The 22,487-nt window shown below is 39.0% G+C and overlaps 2 protein-coding genes across 6 annotated transcripts in view; one reads left to right on the top strand and one right to left on the bottom strand.

Annotated features, from left to right (window-relative positions):
- LOC137257788 (sodium- and chloride-dependent glycine transporter 2-like) overlaps positions 1-9,708 on the bottom strand; it is a 24,724-nt gene extending 15,016 nt beyond the window's left edge. For 2 of the 4 annotated variants that reach the window (XM_067795220.1, XM_067795223.1), the window contains exon 1: positions 3,735-3,793. The gene's annotated coding sequence lies outside the window, so the exon portion shown is untranslated. Of the gene's footprint in view, positions 1-3,734; positions 3,794-9,612 lie in introns of those variants that run through there. The other 2 variants (XM_067795222.1, XM_067795221.1) reach the window with 2 other exon arrangements.
- Positions 1,615-22,487, top strand: LOC137257789 (probable methyltransferase-like protein 24). 2 transcript variants are annotated; one of them, XM_067795225.1, is made up of 11 exons: positions 1,615-1,772; positions 2,599-2,706; positions 3,748-3,826; positions 5,390-5,750; positions 6,188-6,296; positions 6,512-6,866; positions 14,532-14,631; positions 16,865-16,981; positions 18,258-18,329; positions 18,906-19,077; positions 21,901-22,487. In XM_067795225.1, exons 6-11 carry the CDS (start codon positions 6,686-6,688, stop codon positions 22,192-22,194), a joined length of 936 nt encoding a protein of 311 aa, XP_067651326.1. In that variant the 5' UTR covers positions 1,615-1,772; positions 2,599-2,706; positions 3,748-3,826; positions 5,390-5,750; positions 6,188-6,296; positions 6,512-6,685; the 3' UTR covers positions 22,195-22,487. The 2 variants fall into 2 exon arrangements, with proteins under 2 accessions (XP_067651326.1, XP_067651325.1); XM_067795224.1 differs by lacking the exons at positions 1,615-1,772; positions 2,599-2,706; positions 3,748-3,826; positions 5,390-5,750; positions 6,188-6,296 and having other exon boundaries at positions 6,688-6,866.

The following is a 22,487-nucleotide window of genomic DNA, read 5'->3' as shown; positions in this document are numbered from 1 at the left end:
TTAACGTGTTTAGTTTGTATATTAGTAAATCCTGATGTCAGATTTGTATTTGCCTGTAAATGCCATGTCGTTATTAGGTGTGCCATGTCAAATATCAATACACACAGATCATTAGTGCAGCCATTCCGGTGGAGGTGAAACAACCCGAAGCCTTGTGGTGTGCAAAGAATGGTAGTTTTAATCCTTGCAGGGCCACTATGTGAGGCATATAATCGACAATGTACGCCTACCCGTGGAGGCAACGAAGTCACGCTGACAATTGAAGGACTGGATTGGCTAGTCATTGCCCGTCAATACTTGTCTCTGGCTTTCTTTTTGCATTGAAAAACATTTAAAAAATTACTCTAAATATACAAGGACGTTGCATGAAGCTTGATGTCTCATGTGTGGCACGGGCCCTTTGAGCACAATAAACGTACTTTTTGCATGCTGTTTGACGCTTGAAGTTCGTTCACCTAATACTGAACATTGAAAAACGGTTGGTTGTCCTCTAGCATCTGGGTGTTGTGGAAAACAAGTGAATTCCAATCTAAACTGCTCGAACGCCATGTCATGGCTTACAGAAAATCTGCGTCTCCACGCCGAGGGTATGCTGGAGACTGGACTGGCCTAAAAGTCAGTGGACACAGATTTTTGTGTCCATCTCATCTGTATGGAGGTGTTTTCAACATCTTGGCAGAGATTTGCCTCGAAACGGCCTCCCATGCGTGACGTCACGTCAGAAATACAACCGCATTCGCTTGACCCACTTAAGGAATCGATTCCAGACTGCCAATTTATCTTACGTCGAGTCGGTTCCAGGATTGACCACAACAACCAGCCCCGACTGCTTGCAACACGTCCAATTTAGCTCCAGCGGGTGTGTTTCGATGCTAAGGGTTACACCTTTGTGTTTCAGTAAAATGGGATCTCCGAACTGAGGGCGGTGAAGCAGCCATGTATTGACAGTTCGATCGCCATGCCTAGATCTGGGTTTGATTCCCAACATGGGTACAGCATCTGAAGTTCATGTCTGGTTTCACATGACTCAACCAAACAAAGTACTAGAATTTGTACTTTCCAACGAAAGTGAAATCCCAGATATGAGATATGTTCGATGTTCTTGTACTTATGTCGCAATGGAATGGCGTTCATGTAGAAATCAGTGCATGAACATACCTTCATCAGTATTAAATCCTAGAATAAGAAATGAAGTAAGTATCATAATGGGTACTAGTTGTAGTTCCGTATATTTGGATCTCATTCTTCAAGCATGTACAGATCGGATTTGGTCAACAGTTTGACATGGGATTCAGGTGTATCGATGATCTTACAACGTTCAGTGAAAATGTGAATTGACTTATTCCTTTAATATAAAACAGATCAGTGAAATAAGATGACCGGTTCTTTAGTTTGGCGCATATTCAAAACGTCCATTTGAATGTCATTATTTATTGCTAGTTGGATTGGCGTCACCTTTTGTACATGTTTAATCCATTTTCTATCAGTGTATTGTTACATTATTTTATTTTAATGATCTGTCCCAAACCATTACTCGTGCAGCATCGCGTCTATGTGATCATGTATTCATGAGAACTGCTCGCAACAGATGCTATTTCATGATTAGAGATATGCATAGATGCCTTGGTAATGCATGGCATCAGGTAGTACATTACGTTTCAAAGAGTCGCCATATTTACAGTGACCCATTCAACACTGAAGTACCTTCAACCAGTCCATACTTCAGATGTTTGGAGAAGAAAATCGAGCATGCTGTTTCTGAGAACCTGTTGGTAACTACCTTTAGGCCTTTGTTCATGTGACTCATCACTAACACTGACCCAAATGATGTCCGGTGCTATTTCGTACTTTGACTTGTATGGTTGATGCATGTACCACAAACATAAATTGAATACACGTATGTGATACAGCGGGATTAGTAAAATGAGTTCTACTTTTAGCAAAGACGTCTTTTTATGCGGAGGAGAGGTATACTGAAGTAAATGGCAGTCAAAGTGTGAAAAATCACATTACACAAACAACAGGCATGTCTCTCCGAGATACGTTGATTCATTATGTATCTTGGATAAGGGCAAATTGAATCAGAACAATAATACCGTGAAAAGTAAACACCATGTTTTATTTTTGTTATGTATCACTTTTTAAGAACAATTACAGTTGCATTTTGTGTCACTCATTGACCATTCTTGACGTCAACTTCAAGATTTATGACACATGGGCAAGACCAACGTCCGAGGTCAAATAACTTTCTTCGGATAATAAAACATGATAGCAGCCAGTTATTTTGTTCGGTAGCGTGAAATATAGAACAAGTATGTTTCGGTTAGAGTATTTGATCACCAACACATTGCGCAATAATTGAATCAGACTGAATCCTGGAAAGTGCCTGTGGCTTCACAACCTTACAGACATTGATGCGTTAGTTAGTTTCTATATTTAGACCGAGATAACGACTAGTCTGGAAGGATCTAGCTCCTCCTCAATATTCCATGATTTATGTGACAGGGCGTGTTTAAGAAAATTTCACGATTCCAATTTCTGTAATACTATGCACATGTGTAAAGTGGCACACTTGTATTAGTCATCTCACATTTGCAGACACGTCATGAGTTGTCTCACTCTGAATTCCAAGCCAAGCCTATTTCGTAGGACTGACCTCTATAGCAAAAAGCTGCGCAGTTTTCGAAAAACGCAAATCTCATAAAAGTAAGTAGCCGTGTTTATGTCTTGACAAAAGAGTTGCGTTCCCTCTGCTGTCCAGTAAATGTTTTTTGTTAGTCTATTTATAGTGTCATGTATTTTGTACTGCCACGTTAGTCGCTACCTTTACATGGATCAGCTGTGGCTTGTACAACAGTCAAATGTCAAATGAGCAGTAATGATGTTTGTTGATTTCACACTGACTTTGCCTGTCACAAAAACACAAATGTAATGTTGAAACTTTAATGTTGTAACTTGCAATCAGCTCAATGCCGGAACGTATCATGTCTTTGGATCGTTGAGTTTTACAGTTCATGTGAAACGATTTCAACCAATGTTTGTTTGTTTGTTTAACGCCGTACTGAGCAATCGTATACATATTATCGAGTCTGGATCAGACATCATGAATATCGCTCTACACTGTTGGCACACTATGACATGCATCAACCAGCCGATCCCTTTAGATGCTTTTGATGATAAAAACGGGTTCCTTAAGACCGGATCAAAATGTATGTAGAGTTTTTAAGTGTTATAATAACGAATTCATGTTGAAGAGGAAGCACAAGAACAACACATATTTGCCTAAATGGTTGTCCAAAGATCTTGCTGTGAAATGTGTAGAAACAATTGACTCTTTGGTTTCCCTTTGCCAGTATGGATAATATTTTATGGAAGAGGAAACAGATGCTTTTTGTTGTTGTTTTCCTTTCTGTTTATTTTGGTTTTTTTGTTGTTGTTGTTGTTGTTTTGTTTCTTGGTTATAGATTATAAACACAGATTACCCTTTTTGCAATGACTGTCTTGTGTGGAGGTATATAATAAGAGGTGTTTTGCTGTCAGACCAGGTGTATATGAAGTCGCTATGTAACGTTAGTTGTTTTTTCTATTGAATAATCGTTGTTAACTCCGCCCTCGGCTATATTGTAACGGTCTGTAATTAATTGAGTCGAGCCCAATACGGTAACACGGATGGGCCATCTACCGGCAAATGGTAGCAATGGAGGATGAGATAAGAATACTTAAACTGTTCCTACCTTTCTGCACCAGAGTGACGACTGCAGGCGTGATTACATCTGGTATTCTACACGAATCCAAAGACCTTATCATAAATCACGAGAAAATTGAAGTAAGTTTTTGCAGATATCCCCACTGATGTTAATATATGCATGTAGCAGAAATACCTTAAAGCATCTGTGCAGACTGCCCATGTATCACATGCATAGATTTACCATATACGAATAAATTTGAATATACTGCAATATAGTGCATCTTTGAAACGCAAGGTACAATACATACACGTGAAATTCAAAAGAAACGCATCGACCGTATAAAATTACAATTTACGTTATCTTACCTCACACATAAATGTCGCTTTGTGATTGGCTAAGCGCTCTTCTATTATTTTCAATAATACCCCCTTACAAGCAAAGAACATTGCAATGTATCCCGCTGACAATGGCAGCCCATTCGTTGCTTCTTAGTTCTACTTCTTTATCTCGAGTGACATTGAATCACGTATATGATGCAAAGAAATTACCGAAGTGTGCAAATGCAAATGGGTGGAAGGGAGATACCTCTAGCTTTGTTTTTGTTGTTTAGTCTACAAAATCAAGCTATTGCTACGAAAAGATTTGCCTCGCATTTCAAAAATTGAATTTTGACAAAACGTTCAAAAGTAGTCTCTGTGAATATGAAGAAGAGGAATTATACCGCGGCTATTTTAATAAGAGAGCACCTGCAGGAAAAACAGCACGACGCAAGATTCGAATCGTTTGATTCACACAGGTTGGCCGAAATGTACGATCCGATACCCATGCTTCAAACTGTTCAAAATTAACATTGAGTTCGGCTTGGGTTCGGTAAGATAAACAGGGTGTTCATCGGTCCCTCAGGGATCATGGGTTGATGTACCCTCGATATTTGTTTATGAGCCCTTCGGGGTCAGGGAACATACACAAACATCAAAGGTACATGAACCCATGTCCCCCTTGAGACCAATCAACAACTTATACATGATGTTACTAATGTTAAGCTGCTGATTGTCAACTACCTAACTGAACTGTCGAAAATTGAAATTTTATATATTCGATGGTTCGAAGGAGGTAATTACTATCGCACCCTCCATCATGAAAGCAAAATACGTTATAAAGTACGTTTTTGAATGTGGCAAGTTTGAACAAGGTAGCCAGTGTCGATGCTGTTGTGCAAAGCGACCTTAGCGCTAGGGCTACCTGAGGTCAGTGTTAAAGTATGGAAGTTACGGTCTACTTAGAGTTAAGATCGCTTTGTACAACGGCACCCTGATCAGCCTAGATCATCATGGAAATATCTTGTCTCCTTACATAACATATCACATGTATATAATCGCCTTTGGTTTAATATACATGCATGGTAAGGATAAAGTCGTACTTCGTTGTGAAAATGACTTAGAGCACTTCTAAACACGTATGGCTATTTAGGACCTGACACTAACATTATATATTCTAAGATATCAGGCATACAATGTGCCTTATCCTTCGATGTGCCCACACAATAAATATTCAGGCCAAATAAATGTTAAGTATACACAATTTACACAAAACACATTAAAATTAAAATAAGCAGGTGAGTTCAATTTTGTCCATTGCACTGTAAATGTCAAACATAAATTCCAAATATCACAGCGCACAAATTACTCACTTCATTACAGGTCCATGCAGAAATAATCCAATATGGAAAAAGTATCATGAGGTCTATTTGTGGCTACACAGAGGAAACTACTCTGCAGCAGGCAACATCACGTGTGCGTATCACAGAATGGCTCGAAGAATCTCAGATGGCATGTTCAATATGACAGAATTGAAACAGATGAATTTCGTCGCTCAATTTGTTGACTGTAGGGCATCCTGACGAAACGCCATCCCTGTTCGGGCAAATGAGACCGTGGTCCTAGGTTAAGGATATTCGGGCTGCAAGGAATGCTCAACAACAACCAATAATTAATACATGATTTCATTGAGGGTGAAGAGCTGTGTTGTACGTGAACAGAGTAGCTGTCAGTGAGAACACAGGTACACACACTCTCTGACACAATTACAGTTAACAACATTTGTACTTCCCACGCTAGTTTTAATAATAATTGTGATATTCTAGTTCTTCTCCTGTCCTTCGTTGACAGGTTTTATAATGCACATGTGGTCCTTTTCATTGTTGAATGTTCTCGTCACGATATGACTGAAATATTGCCGATGTGACGTTAAATATTAACTCACTCACTAACAACATTTGGCCCACACCACCTAAGACATGACGATGTTTAGTTTATGTTTAACTTTAGTCAATAACATTTGTGTCTATTCTAATTTATAGTTACTGAATTTAACAATTACTTACCATGTATTGATAGTTAATCAATTTTACAAACTTTTGTGCATGAGTTATGTGATAACACATTGGTTTATTCACCTGCACAAAACAAATGCATCTGAGTAATTGTACATGTACACAGACTGAGAGACTAAGTACAAGGTGGACAACAGGAAAACTATGGAGGACCATTAGGGACAATCGCAGCCTAGAGAAAGAACTGTTTGACTTAAGAGACCAATCAGTGACAGGTAAGTGACACAAGAAGTATGGATACTGATTGAAAAGGAGAATTGAATTGAGGTGGTCCCAATTCACAAAACAGAAGTAGGTGAAATTTACAAGAACCAGTAGTGTTAATAGTCACCAGTGACTGATGTTAATCAACAAATAGCACCAGACAATGAAATTACATGGATCTTAGCACAGAACTCGAATAGCGTGTGTGACACATTTTGTTTTTCAGGAGACCAAATAGGTAGACACAAGTGTACAACATCACACTGGACTGTGCAAGACCAGAAGAGCTTTACATCTCCGTGTACAAAGATAGGTGTGATAGGTTCTGTCTTAGTGGCGGTGCAGGTGAACTGGGGAACATTACACGTGACGACATTAAACACATGTGACACAAGGCGCCATGTCGCTACACATCACTCAACGAAGGACGTCATATTTACGAGGAAACATGGCGGTCGCTATGAGAAGTGTGGCTGCTGCGTTCGTAGGTGTCCTACTGCTGCTAGTAGTTGTTCTATATTCTACACGCCACCAGACTGGATACTCTGTCGACCAGCAAACAAGCGGCATCTCAAATCAAGGTAAAATAGTTATTCGTTCACCAAAGTTGTTTCTTGAATGAAAGCAGGCAATCTCACAATCACCGAACCGTATCATTCTCCCTTCCCTCATACCTTTCTGCAGTGCTAAATCAACAGATTAACCAAGTGTAGATACACCAAGGTTCTCAACGGCACAATATACAAGTCCATTTTGCCTGTTACTGCATTGATGCAGGATTTAAAGTCGCTATTTGTATAAAGACATTATATATATGTTCAGGTGTGATAGAAACGCTACTTCTTAGAACTTCATATGATGAGCTTTCACCTGTAAACAGGCTTATGAGACGTTATTGGAACGAAGAGCTAGGCCTGGCCATATGAGGCGATGACAGACGAATCCTAGTTAAAATCTTTGGAGAGAGGACAGATCTAGCTGTCTCATCTTTTATCTGATGGCTGTAGATTTTTATGCGCATATTTGTGTACATGGTGTTTGTAGTGTATGCATGTGTGTAATGTGCATGTGTTTTTTTGTAATGTACGCGCGCGCGTGTGTGTGCATGCGTGTGTGTGTGAGAGAGAGAGGTGGGGGGAGACAGCATCAATCCACGCAGTTGAGGTGTGTTGACAACATGTGTCATTCAAGCCAGCGATCGAATCCACCAGATTCCTTTACAGACCTCGGATGACAAGCATGGGCTACTGGAGACTAGTTCCCACCCGGTCCTTCACAGGTACTCTGCCCATCAAAGGTGTGGGCTTGCTTGCTGGGAATCATATGGCAAGGCAGAAATATTTGGTTGAACCCGTTGGTTTCCTATGTTGTTGCCTGTGCTAAGGCTAGGCACATCTCCTCTGGCAGAGGAATGATTCCATTAAAGATTTGGCTGGCAATTTCATGGATCATTCTCTTGACCTGTCTAGATTTTCGAGGGAGAGTACTTTGGCTTCGAAGTTCTTTTGAAGACGCTGACGTGGCTCCAGTTTACTTTTTTGTCAATGTTAGCGTTTGGTGAGTAACCGGGAACCGCCAGATGTACCTGCTGGTTATTGGGGGTATCGGATCAGATTGTTCTCCTAAATTCCTGTCAAAACAGTCCCACAGAGAGGATATGTGTCACCACGTCATTCAAAATCGCCAACATCTGAATGGGTTAATCCAGCTAGAGTCAAAGATACTGTAAAACCCCATGGTCTCTAGTACGGTAGTGCGTTTGTCTATACAATGGACAAACATTAAACAATTAAGGCCCTTTTTTGCAGTGTAAACTATTATCCAGTGATTAGTTTTTAGAAGAAATAGAATTGTTAGATAAATTGTAACACTGTTTTGTATGTGAGTGAGTGAGTTTAGTTTTACGCCGCACTCAGCAATATTACAGCTATATGGCGGCGGTCTGTAAATAATCGAGCCTGGACCAGACAATCCAGTGATCAACAACATGAGCATTGATCTGCGCAAATGGGAACCGATGACATGTGTCAACCAAGTCAGCGAGCCTGACCATCCGATCCCGTTAGTCGCCTCTTACGACAAGCTGAGTCGCCTTTTATGGCAAGCATGGGTTGCTGAAGGCCTATTCTACCCCGGGACCTTCACGGGTCTGTTTTGTATGTAGATAAATGTTATTTTATTAGTGGTAGTGTACATTAGCAACTGCAATTGTTACTGGCCGTATGCTCGAAGGGAATTAAAAACCGTAGAACTGTTGTCCCTCTGAGAGGGTACGTAAGTCCCCGAACTTTCAAAGTAAAATTTTCATTTTCACGTACCAAGTTTTTAAACGTAGTATTTTTTTGTTATTTTAATTTAGCTAGCACACATCATTTTCAAGAGGGTTTGAATGAAATGGTATTTACCTACAAAATGTGTTTCCACACTCCTGTAGATATTGTGTGAGATGCAAGTTTGTCCGGTGTGAAGGTATTGCTGACTCTACTAGGACTATGTTACACTCATCTAATTGAGATATTAAGCTAGGTCTTTTCTCACCGACGAAATAGAAGTGTCCCCAACATTTTTCCAGGTGTATCTATTGAAACGAATTCTTACACATGTAGCAGTCGTGTCTGTGACTGGTATACTGGTATTTTCATTTCATGTCTTCCTGTGTAGTTGGACTTCATGCATGGTAGTTATTATTTTCTAATGAGGACTCAACAGTTGCAGTCCTCTTTGAAGATTTAATGGTGGCAGGTATAGAGTGTGACCTTCAATACAGATGACTATCGTCCGACACAAAACAATGTGGTGCTGTCTGTCAATGTTCAACCAACACACATCCATCATATTCTGTCATGTAGGGGATAAGACTGTGAATGTTGTGATCGAGCAGAAACATCCTTAATTAATGTTCCTGTACATATTACTGCCTGAATCTTAGCTTATGATTCTTCTTTATAACAAAAGTCTTATTGTGTTCATGATGATAATTGTGATAGAATTGTTGCCATGTTCAGAATGTAATCGCTTAACTAAAAACCTATTACGCCTGCTAGACAGACACATCACCATGCTTATATTGTTTGCATGAAAAATCCTGTTTGTTTCATGACATACAAAGACCAAGTCAGCATTTTTATCAACAACAAATTCTAGGTCGAAGCCACCTGGGATAAAAACTTCCAACATACCTTCGTGTCTGCTATCAATTATCTCTCTAACATAACAAAACCATGCTACTGGTTTTGACGCCACTATGTCCATGCTTGTTAAATCCACCGTCATGTACTTAAAACAGTATTCGAGGAAATAAGTTTCACTTGTAATTCAAGTACTCACATTTTTATGTGTTTCTCAATCCTTGTGGTTGGTATTTCTACAGAACAAGAACGTTATCGTTAGTAGCTGTGTAGTCCTTAGGATTTGGCTTTATGTGGGGACAGCAGCCAGATGTTACAGCATATGTAACGTTAATAAATTCATATCAGAATTTGCTTTTAGATTAAGAGCTAGTAATAAACCTCTCTGCTGCATTTCAAACTTAATCTGTAAAACATAACAATATTAGTCCGTTTATCATGCACATTACTCCATGCACAATGAACATGCATGCCACTCATCACTGGTAAATAGTCCTGAATTTTCACCGTATTCTTGTTTTAAAATCCCATTTGATGTTGCATTTTACATGAAAACACCTTGATCTATACATGTACATATGTACAGCTCTGAAATCCTGAAATGTAGCCTAGGCCTATGGCTATGGAGAAAATACAGGGAAAAGATAGATGTTAAAATGGAGATTGAAATATAATTCTGTAGATGGAACACAACACTGTTTAATATCACAACCTCAGCAACATAGGGTCACGAAGATGAGGCTGATTACGAACGGTCAGAATTTAACTTTATAATGACTACATTAAGGAATCGTTTGATTCCATTGATAACTGATTATTCGAGTTTATGATTTTCATTGATATTGCCTTCTACATGGTTCCCTAGCTTTACACAACTAGAAGAATCAAAGAACCAAATGAGATCCTCACAGCTACAGACCCTGCATAATTCTTAGTCGCTTTGAAATGCCTAATCAAAAAGATCCACTTAAGCAAAGTAGCCTATAGTCTTACTAATGCACCCAATGGTTTGTTTTATGTTTTATTTGCACATTATAAATCACGAGGTGTTATATATGAAATGCAATTTTTTCCTGAACCGTAGCACGTGTTTGCAGGTTTGAAAAAAAATGAATAAAAGCACTGCACTATAAAACGCTGCCGTTTTGATCGTCCGCTATGACAAGCAATGTGTCACTCTGGGAGCACTTCAGCAGACCACTTCTAACATAACGTGAAAACCCGATATATCATGACAACAGACGGGGTGACATTTGTGCACGTCTGACGAATACGTTAAAAGCATAACTTAGTTTATGCTTTAACAACGAAGGGTGCGTCTTATGATTTTGCAATATACGTTCAGTAAATGTTAAAATTGTTGACAATATGTCATCCCTCATTCCTGTCAGGTAGCGAGGGTTCTGTAAGTCCCATGGTCCGTAGTATGGTGACCTACCTTCAACTGCTGGTGATATTTAGCAAGTATTGTATATATATTGTATTGCCCATAAACATTTGTTTAATTTTACACATACATGCTAGTTATTTCAATGTGATTCGTTGACAGTTTTATATAATTTAGTAGCGTATATTGTGAATTCATAGCTTTTTAAAGTAACGATATGACTGACATATTGCCAATATGACAATAAATCTTAACTCACTCATTCACTTATTAAAATGTTTGTGTCACGGTTCCATATGCTTATACGATCATATAAAGAAGTATAAAAGTTAGTTTTGATATATCGTTGGACGTAACAGCCACTGCCCCGCTAGCCTGCGGTCTTGTCACTGTTCAGTGTAGACGCAGCATTGTCTTCAAGGTCTACTGCCTGTACTCCGCCAGGGGCATAGCTGTCACAGATTAGACATATATCTGTGTCTATGCGGATACTGACGTGAGACCTGGGTCAGACTCAGCGGCCCTCGCTTGTCGGAAAAGGACATGAAACATAAGTGCAAGTGGAAAAGGAACAATACACTGCAGGGCAAAGCAGTTTCAGTTCATTTGAAATCGAAATTTGTTTCACTGTCAATGTTGTTGATGAATAATTAGAAAGGAACGATGCATTACGGATAAATTATTTACCATATTATGATGCGAATGCAACATAATATTTTATACAATAACCTGTGGATGTCTTTGATGGTAAATACCTACCTGTTTTGCTGTATGAAGCGGAATTTGCATGTGTATTACATTTTGTAAACAAATAGTTGGGCTCTCTGTTACAACACCGAAAATAGTAGGTCGTGGCGAACTTGGAACATGTAGATACCCTTTGATTGTCAATAAGTATATTAGGATAATTAAATATTGGATTACATGTACGAGTCAACGGGATAATGTAAATTTATATAATGACTGCATATAAGTATCAGTTTGATTTAGCTGAATAAATGGACGTTTTTGTTCACTAGTGTGTTGGACAGGTGTGGTTGGACCAGCGAGTTGTCAACGTGCAGGAGTTTGTAAGTGAATTTAAACTGAGATGTGTTGACACTGACATACAAAACAAGATTTCTGACCTTCGTAAATATTCTAAACTTGAGATGTACAGACAAATCGGAATGTCTTGAATGTCCATTTTTCACATGACCTGCGATCAGATCTCTTGCAAGAAATATATTATCGCGTGTCGCGTTTTGAATAACATTTTCTCTGTTCCTCCAAAGTGCGACACGCGACATAGCGACTCTTTTCAAGGTCAAAATATGTCGCGTTGTCGCATTGTCGCCCTATCTAAGATGTGTAAAGAAAAAACTAAACATTTACTAAAACGCGACACGCGACAATGCGACATATTGAAGTGTTGCATTGTCGCTTTGTCGCCCTTTTCGATTACGGGTGCGCATGCGTAGAAAGTCAATTATAGTACGCATGCGCAGGAAAAGTTAAACTGTATTTCATACTTCAATGGTCTCTTAGCTACTTCCAATGGTTTTTAAAATGAAGTAGTGCCCGAAATGGCAGTTGGGTTGCCTTTCTTGAACTCAATGCAAATCTTCATTGTTGGTTTGGAAATTATTTTATATATATAAATATATACCTAAATATATTCATAGACCTAAAGTGTCTTTGAGGTGCCGGATGGTTAAGTGATATCTCATTCTACTTGGTATCCATCCACTGCTGGCTGAACAGAGACTTCACCTGATGTTCCTCCGATGTGGCTTGAATTTTAACAATATTTCAGTTTATCACAACATGTCATCACAACCTGTCATCACAACCTGTCATCGAAATGTCCAAAGTGATTAATGTGTATTTTGCTAGGATTCCAACTTATGATAATAGCTATCTGGAGTGATTAAGAGACTAGCTCTGAACAGCAAATTGCCCCACCTTGAATGACAGGTGGACAGTGTGCTGTGATTACTATGAATAGTTGTGCTAAAAATTCGTTTTGCTGCTAGAACACACTTGACTGGCTTAATACACTTGCAATACGTAAAACAATAAAGCAACAAAGAAAGATTTGCATTAAGTTCAAGAAGCGAAGGCGCATAGCCATTTCGAGCACTACTTCAATTTATAAACCATTGGAGGTAACGAAAGACCAGTGAAGTCTGGAATAGAGTATAACATTTTCGTTGATTAATTGACTTTCTACACATGCGCACCGGTAACAGAAATGGCGACAACGCGACAATGCGACATATATTTTGTCGCATTGTCGCATTGTCGCATGTCGCGTTTTAGTCAATTTGTTAAATGCATTCTATGGTCAATATTTTAATAAAGCGCGACACGCGACACGCGACACGCGACACGCGACAGTGCGACAGTACGACAGTGCGACAGTGCGACATCGCGACATTTTGATGAAAGGTCGCGTTGTCGCATTGTCACGTGTCGTCTTAGATAGGGCGACAATGCGACATATTTTGACCTTGAAAAGTGTCGCTATGTCCCGTGTCGCACTTTGGAGGAACAGAGAAAATGTTTTTCGAAACGCGACACGCGACATCACGACAATGCGACAAATGGGCGAAATGTCGCGTTGTCGCGTTGTCGCATTGTCGCATTGTCGCGCTTTGGTTAATTTTCACCTCATTTTGCTTGTTTTTGAGAGGGCGACAACCAGACAATGCGACAGCGCGACAATGTCCCTTCTCGGATTCCATAATGCCTCGACAGCTTGTGTCATGTGTCACTGTCGCTGAATTAAATCTAACAAGTACCAACAATACCATCCTCGAAATCTCCAGGGTATACGTTCCGATAAGTCTCCACTATACCCTGGACGCATCTACAGCTCTGCCCGATAAATTTATTACCTGGAAAATGGTGATATGGTGATATCGATGTTTCTCTTCACTCACCTTTTTACTGCTTCCGTTTTGTGAGCGTTTGGAAATTGTTCATAAACAAATACATGTACTCAAGATGTCTTTAAATTAGTCGGTGCTACTCAATCTGGGAAGGATTTTACTGAATCTACATTGACAAAAAATAAACTAATTGGTATTATTCCAACCAGCGTACGCCAAAGCCTCGGGGCTGAAGCATTGGCTCGTCACACGCCAGCAACCATGCAGTATGATATAAATAAATATTAGTTAGAATTATATGTCTTCCCTGATATAGAAGTAAACATGTTCATGATGAGCGCGGCAGTAAACAATGATCAATACAAACTCTTTTAAACATTCTTCTTTATCTGCACGCTTGGTAGTGCTGGATATCTAATGCACCAGAATCACAAATACTACTTCTACGACCACCATCATTTTGCGTAAAACTATTGTATTGCATGAACTTGCCTTAAAAATGTGGCATGTTTGTGTTTTGATATGAACTGACCAATATTACTGCAAATACCCAAAACACAATTGCTACACTGAGATTCATAATTGTCCATACACGTATAATGGTAGGTTTTATCTACCTGCCACACCAAGTTGTATTGAGACGTGAACAAGTAATGAAGTCGCCAATCGCCCACGGACATACATTTACACACACATGCATATGTGTGCGTATACATCGCCAAATAGAGCAAAAACAAGACATGACATACCATGTAACTGCTCATATTATAGACATTTGCTTGAAAAGCGAAGTGGTGTTTAATATTTCTCGTCGATGCATCTTCAGTCTGTTTTACCTCAGTGCCGCTTATGTTTCAGTTTTTCAACCACCACCACAGCTACCAGAACAAAGGCTCTCAAATGTCAAGGATCCTTTGAGGATAACAGAATGGTGGCAAGCTTCGTCTCTATTGAAATGGTATGTGGTCATGGACGTCACCGGATTGTCTGATCCAGACAGACAGCCAATATCGATCTGCGGGGGAAGTGAGACGGGGGAAGATATGCGGTGTAGGGAGTCTTTGTTACGCCATCGTTTCCTGCCTTCTACAATAATTAAAACATAGAAAAACAATAAGTGAAACAATATACAAATCACAATCATCGATCTGTGTTGCAGGCAGAGCTCATTGCATCCTCGATATCTCCAGGGTATACGTTCCGATAAGTCTCCACTATACCCTGGACGCATCTACGGCTCTGCCCGATAAATTTATTACCTCCCTTGACTGTCTTTTCATCCAGTCAGGTGTCTACGCTGGGAAGTAGAGCGAACCAATCACAGCTCACTTTCGTTTTTTGAATTATCTAACCGATTATACTTGGCAACGGAAACCATGCAGAGGTTCTCTGGCACAGGTAGAAGGCGTTCTTGCATATGTTGTTTTAAAGTTTCGGACCTATCAAATTGTTTGTATGATTTCCCTAAAATCTGGAACGCACTGCGAGCAAACCTTTACAGTTGCGACCGCTACCTTTGTTGACACTGGCAAGATCAGTTATAACGGCGGCCTAGCTGATTGGCTACTGTGAGAAGGCGGAGCCAGCAAAGGGAGGTAATAAATTTATCGGGCAGAGCCGTTGATGCGTCCAGGGTATAGTGGAGACTTATCGGAACGTATACCCTGGAGATATCGAGGATGAGCTCATTGGGGTTCCGCCTGAATTAGAGTATGAGCATTGTGTAAAAATAGACACGAAGAAGATGCTGGTTAGAATACGTGTCGCAAGAGGCGACAACAATAAACAAGACTGTCAAATAGTGCTGACACCAGGTGTTCGCAACAGGTGCACGATGACGTGGCAGGGAGTTATAGAAGAATGTTCTATACATATGCTTGCCGCTACAAGTCATGTGACAAAATTGATACTTTCATGGCTGGCGTAAGAGACGGGGAAGAGGCATTTTCAGATTGATGTTAGGTTACTTTCATTCGAGTGAGTGACTTTACTTTCACTCCGCACTCAACAATATCCCAGCTCTTACGACAAGCATAGTTTCCTTTTATGGCAAGCATGGGTTGCTGAAGGCCTATTCTACCCCATGACCTTCACGGGTGTGCTTTCATTTGAAGGAGTGTCGATATAATGCCTTATTACGATCGAGATTTGAATTCTCTTTTGTGATAGACACATTATTTCATTATTCAAGAACAGTAGTGTCCTCCTGAGAGGACAAGTAAGCCCCCAAACATTCAGAACATATTTCCTGACACTACAGTTTCAATTTAGTGGGATTGCTATTTACGGTTATACTTGGCCCCAATAACCAATAGTTTAGGAATGGTATAAATCACCATGCATGTAGCACAATTCGTTTACTCTCAGAATAACCCACCAACGGGCACTGTAAGTCCCCATGGTTCCTAGTCCAGTAACGTGCTCTCTGTGACTTGTGATCTCACTTTAATACTGTATTGTTCATAAGATTTGTTTAACTTTAAAACTATATGCTTGTTTTACTTATCTATGTGTGACAATTTAGATATTTCACTGTCCTTCGTCGACTGTTCGAATTCTAATATACATATGTAATTTGAATGCGTCTATTATGGATTGGTTATTTTTTATGTCACGATATGACGGAAATATTGTTGATGTGACCATAAACTCACTCACTCATTACACAAGACATTACCGGATAGGAGACAGTATACCACTGGACAATGGTGGCTAAGAATAAGATGGAAGAAATGGTTATGCGAGTGAAATGTTGCGGATGCGGGTATCATATTTTGTGTTTTGAACTGATGTTTGCAGTTCATCGGCGACTTCTTCAGCAGTGCATCCATAAAGTGAGTGAGTGAGTTTTGTATTACGCCGCACTCAGCAATATTCCACCTATATGGCGGCGATCTGTAAATAATCTGGGAAGCGACAACATACGTCAACCAAGTCAGAGATCCAGTTAGTCGCCTCTTACGACAAGCATAGTCGCCTTGTGTGGGAAGCATGGGCTGCTGAAAGCCTATTCTACCCCGGACCTTCACGTGTTGGACCCATAACGTCTTGATGACATTCGTAACTTCTAGCCAAAACCAATCCCCATGTGTATGCGTGTTATATAAGTCAGTTCTTATGACAAGAAGCACCACAAACACAGATGCCAAGAACATAATACATCGTGTGTCTCAGCATATATTGTGTTGCAGGGACTGGGAGAAGCCCCCCGAGTACAAGTGCAACCCTATTGTAAGGAAAGGCAACTGGTATGTCTGCATGGACGGCAACTTCGGCGTGAAACCGCCTTGTCTTGTCTACTCATTTGGGTAAGAAAGAATGCGTTAATTATTTATTTCCATTCTATTGTCTCATTATACATTGCCACACAACTCACACATCACATTTTCAAATTAAACTTGCCAGGGGATACATAAACTACGTGATCCAACTGTTATCAGTTTTGCGTTTAACGTGATATCGGCTGTGGCTGAGTGGGTTAGATAGGTAAACTGGTATGACGGGCACTAGATGGCTTACTGTGTAAAAGTGGTTTCCAAACCTGTATAGGCCTAAAGAAACAAGTGCAGTTCAAATATAACACAAATCACTTCTCAATTTGTAACAGAATCATAACAGATTAAGCACCATTTCTCGCGCATGGTATTATGTAAATGTATTACTTGTATTGTGTTCGGTATAGATAAACTGTTCTCATACCTAGTAGGTGAAACGTACTCCTATCATGCCAATATCCCGGTTCAGGTCTCCACATAGATAAAATGTGTGACCAGTGTTTAATGTCTTAAGTTGCTACTGGAATGGGAACATAAACAAATACCAGTCACATGCCTCCGTGGTTTAGTTTTAATGGATGACTAAGTTAAGCTTCAAGTGTATTAGGGGTGAGAGCATATCGTTGGTTTTAGAAAACGCCTAGAATACCACTATGATTGAGAGGTACATTCCAAAAGTATATCAGACTGTTGACCATACGAGGAGCGGCCCAGAAGTTAATGGCCTCACCTAGAAAATAATGCAAATGCAGCTGTTTATATTTTTTATATCTATACATATTATCTTACCACCTCAAGCCAATTGGTTTGGCTATGTTCCAGGTTCGGGATCCCCATTTCGTTTGACTTGTTACCTTGGTACCCACGAAAAACGCAAAACCTGCAATAACTGCGTCACAAACGTTAGAAAACAAAATATACAAACAGCATCAAACTTAGAAATTTAAGTGCATGAACAATTCATTTGAAACTACAAATTTATTGTTAAAGTTGCACGACCACCTCCCACCCATTTAGTATATTATCGGTTGGCATACCATTCAAGAATTGTCAAATGACAGATCGTTTTTTATTTTCTGCAATTTTGTTAGAAATATTGCACCCCGTCTGTGTTATGACTAATATCCCGTTAACCACATTATCCGCATATGTGAAACTTTGGGTATGACTTTGCTAACGATCCCTTCAAAATACAATGGAAGTTCTTCAAACACTGGACATCGAGATCAGAGTTAGGCTTACTACTTTGGATAGCCCCTCGTTCAGTTCATGTATATGAGATCACCATAGAAGGTTTTCATCATTGCAGTATCTGGGACGACTGGTCTTTTGACGATGCTATGGGGGCCCTTGGCTGTGAAGTCCATTCTTTTGACCCGAGGTAAGTGAAAATACCTTCCAATTAAGTAAAAGCGGGATTGCAAGTGAATGTGTAATCCAAATAGTAAAATCAGTATCACAGAAACATGGGTGGTTTCACAGACAGACTATCATCACAGGATAATTATATATTCTCACATTCCACATTCATTAGGATTGTCAACTGGGCTTCTATTTTAACACGGCGCAAATATATCAATGGGAAGCCTGTGAAGCAACAGTAAAATCTATGCATAATTTGCTATTAAACGGTTCACCTGTGTTGCACCCTGCACAGACCTTGTGCACTTTAGCGTGAATTTCTTAGCTGCTGTTCATAAAGCTGACACGTAGAAAAGTAATCAAAAACAAAAAGGAAAACAATATTATTTTTGAATAAATATGCATGTAGATATAGGGAACTATTATATTATTATGTATACTGAATTATTTTTTAGAAAATCGGAGTAACAAATCATTAATCAGGAAACACTTTGGTTAGAGGCACTATTTTCTGCTATTGTGATGCAATATTTTCCGCAATTATGAAAAACTAATTTCTGGTATCTTGAGAGAGTATTTTCTGTTGTTGTTGCAGTATTGGCTTAAAATCATTCAACAGAAGCGCCAACGTCCATTTCCACGATATCGGCATATCAGGGACTGACAGTGACACGTTTGTCCCCACTAAAGACATATATGTAAAAACAAAACAAATATGGAAAATCAGACGCCTGGAGACTATCATGCAGATGCTAGGACATACCAATGTAAGTTTTGTTTTTGCTCCCAATATAACCAAGGCCATTGGCGGAGATGTAAGAGCTACTTCTCAGGCAGATATAACTGAATCCAAGGACACAAAATTCTTGGTGCTTCTGTTACAAACAATGAGTACACAAAGGTAGACACAGAGTCAAGCGTGTACGTGTGCCTTTTATAGATGCAGATGAATCCAAACACACACGCACACGCACACGCACACGCACACGCACACGCACACGCACACCAACACGCACACGAACACGAACACGAACACGAACACGAACACACACACACATATGTAGGCATAGACGCACAGATGTGTCTTTGATGAATCACGTTCCTTTTGGAAAATACTGAAAAAATATAAAACAGACATGGGCTCAGAACATTCTCCACAAATTGATTCTTTTTTTGATTTTTTAAAATCGCAAAATGGAGAGCCACCATTAGATTCTAACTATGATGACGACCACCCCATGTCGACAGTGGGAATAGCGCTATACTTAACTCTGAAATTACTGCTCATGAAATAATATCATGTGTTAAAAATCTTAAAAATAATAAAGCCCCTGGAATTGGAATTATCTCTTCTACGATTGATATATTCTTAGATATTTATGTTAAACTTTTTAACATTGTACTTGACATTGGTATTTTCCCAGATAAGTGGCTAACTGTCACCATCAAACCAATTTATAAAAATAAAGGCGATCCTAAAAAACCTGAAAATTATAGACCAATAACATTATTAAGCTCTTTTGGAAAACTTTTCACATCTGTATTAAACAGCCGATTAAATAAATTCATCGAATCTAACGAAATTCTTTCCGAAGCCCAGGCTGGTTTCAGAAAAGGATATTCACCAACATACCATATTTTCAGTTTATTTCAAATGTCGGAACTATTAAAATGTTGTAAAAAGAAATTATATTGCGCATTTATCGATTTTCAAAAAGCATTTGATACCTTCTGGAGGTCAGGGCTCTGGAAAAACTTCTTCAAAACAAGATATCTGGGAAATGCGTCAAGGTCTTTTTTAACATGTATCAAAATAATAAAACATGTGTCTGTAACGGCTGGAATTATTCTAATTTCTTCTTGTGTAAACAGGGTGTCCGCCAAGGAGACAACTTGTCCCCAGTTTAGTTTTCGTTATTCCTTAATGATCCTGAAGATGCTTTAGCCTCAGACTCATTCTGTGGTTTACAACTTAAACCCTGTGATTTCAACAACCGTTTAGGTACGCTCATTACACTTTTTGCATTGTTGTATGCTGATGATACCGCCCTTATATCCTCAGACCCTTGTGATTTGCAAAATATGTTAGATTCTTTTCATAATTACTGTAAAAAATGGAAGCTTAAAATTAACACATCCAAATCAAAAATCATTATTTTCGACGGATCCCCAAAAGAATATAAAAGACGTTTCAATGTTATAGATAATATCATGGAAAAATGTAGACTGTTATAACCATCTTGGCATTACACTACAAAAGAATTGCAAATTTACTAAAACCAAACGTATACTGATGGAAAAGGCAACAAAGGCAATGGCTTTCGTATTAAACCAAGGTAGAAAACTTAAGCTTTCCATGCCTGTCATTTGAAACTGTTTGATTGTATGGTCACCCCTATTCTTTTATATGGATGTGAGGTCTGGGCTTTTGAAAATACATCTTGCTTTGAAAGTGTTCATCTACACTTTCTCAAATATTTAGTATCACTCAGGAAAAGTACACCTAACTTTATGTTATATGGCGAGTTTGGCAGATCCCCCCTTGTAAATGTAATTAAAAGCAGAATGGTATACTTTTGGGCTAAACTTTTAATCGGAAAATCGTCAAAAGTGTCCTTCTTAATATATAAATTAATATTCAACGATTGTATATTTGACAAATGTGAACATAAATGGATAATGTATCTCAAACGCATTTTCGACGATCTTTTACTGAGCTTCATCTGGAAATCCCAAAAGTTTGAAAGTCTATCTTGACTTAAAACTGTTATCAAAAGTAAATTAAGAGATATATATCAGCAAACATGGATCTCAATAACTGAAACTTCCTTCAAAGGAAACATTTACAGCGTTTTCAAAAATCCATCTCTCAAATTTGAACCATACCTCAATTTTCTGCATTATAATAGCGTGTTAGAATTCCGAACTTCCAATCATTTCCTTCCAGTCGGGACAGGTAGATGGCGACGAAAGCCAGCAAACGATAGAAAGTGTACTTAGTGTAACCTAAGTGATATTGGTGATGAATTTCATTACTTATTTATATGCCCCAAATTAGAATTAGAAAGAGAAAAATATATTCAAAAGTATTATTATATTAGACCAAATATATGTAAAATTATTGTCATTTTTAACACCAATAAACTAGGAACTTTAAGAAAACTTTCAATCTTCTGTAAAATAATCATGGCTCTATTTAAGAAATAACATCAATAACATACATGTACCTTCTGTGCATACATGTGCACTGTATCTATCATACATTATTTTTGTATATAATTTGTACATATGTAAACGCTATTCGTGTACCTCATATGCTGCAGTTTTGCAGCCAGAGTGAAAAATAAAAGTTCAAAAAGTACACAGATGTAGGCACAGTCAAGGACATACACGTATAGATGTGTCTTTGGCAGATACAAAGGAGTTGAACACACACACACACACACACACACACACACACACACACACACACACACACACACATGTAGACACTGTATGACCATGAAATATGACCATGCTACGAGAACATAATACAGAACATGAACTGAGTGCCTGAAAGGTGTAACTGACATGTTTTTCTATGTTGCTAGCGACACATCGATGTCCTGAAGATCGACGTAGAGACAAGCGAATGGCCAACAGCCAAGGATCTGGCCGAGTCCGGCGTGCTGTCAAAGGTCAAACAGTTCTCGGTGGAGTGGCACTTGTTTCCCACTTACCCTAGCAAGGACAAATACGTGGAGTTTTATACCAGTGTGCAGAGCATGAAAGACAAAGGTCTGCGCACATTTAGGGCCGATTTCCATAACAGAAACTATGGGGAAAAGAACTGGATCATGCAGGCAGATGTGAATTACGTTAACATACTTTTTAAGGGGAAGTGAACCACAGGCAACTTCAGAATTCTCATAATTTTATACATATGCATCTAGATACAAAAGATTTGCTTTGTTCTCTGATTCATGTTTCGGTTAAGCAATTACATATATCTGGTTATGACACAAAGTTGACAAATTTGCAAACAATAATTATTGTTGGCGAACTTCCTAAAGATTATTACTGTGATGTATGGTTTTCTGTCTGTTTCAAGCACAGGAAACCCGTCCCAAATAACACGTGCGAGAACGTTACCTACATGTTACCACAAAGTAGTGAAAATCATAGGGGTTTGTGTGAA

Source organism: Haliotis asinina, chromosome 12, assembly GCF_037392515.1.
Source record: "Haliotis asinina isolate JCU_RB_2024 chromosome 12, JCU_Hal_asi_v2, whole genome shotgun sequence".
NCBI classification, from domain to species: Eukaryota; Metazoa; Mollusca; class Gastropoda; order Lepetellida; family Haliotidae; genus Haliotis; species Haliotis asinina.
This window is presented reverse-complemented; position numbering and strand designations above follow the sequence as displayed.

What these genes read in the sequence shown, in the direction of transcription:
- LOC137257789 (XM_067795225.1), top strand. Translation starts at nt 6,686, where the DNA reads ATGTCGCTACACATCACTCAACGAAGGACGTCATATTTACGAGGAAAC. An exon ending in GCTTCGTCTCTATTGAAATG is followed by an intron (nt 14,632 to 16,864) that starts GTATGTGGTCAT and finishes ATTGTGTTGCAG; the next exon opens with GGACTGGGAGAAGCCCCCCG. An exon ending in GTCCATTCTTTTGACCCGAG is followed by an intron (nt 18,330 to 18,905) that starts GTAAGTGAAAAT and finishes TTGTTGTTGCAG; the next exon opens with TATTGGCTTAAAATCATTCA.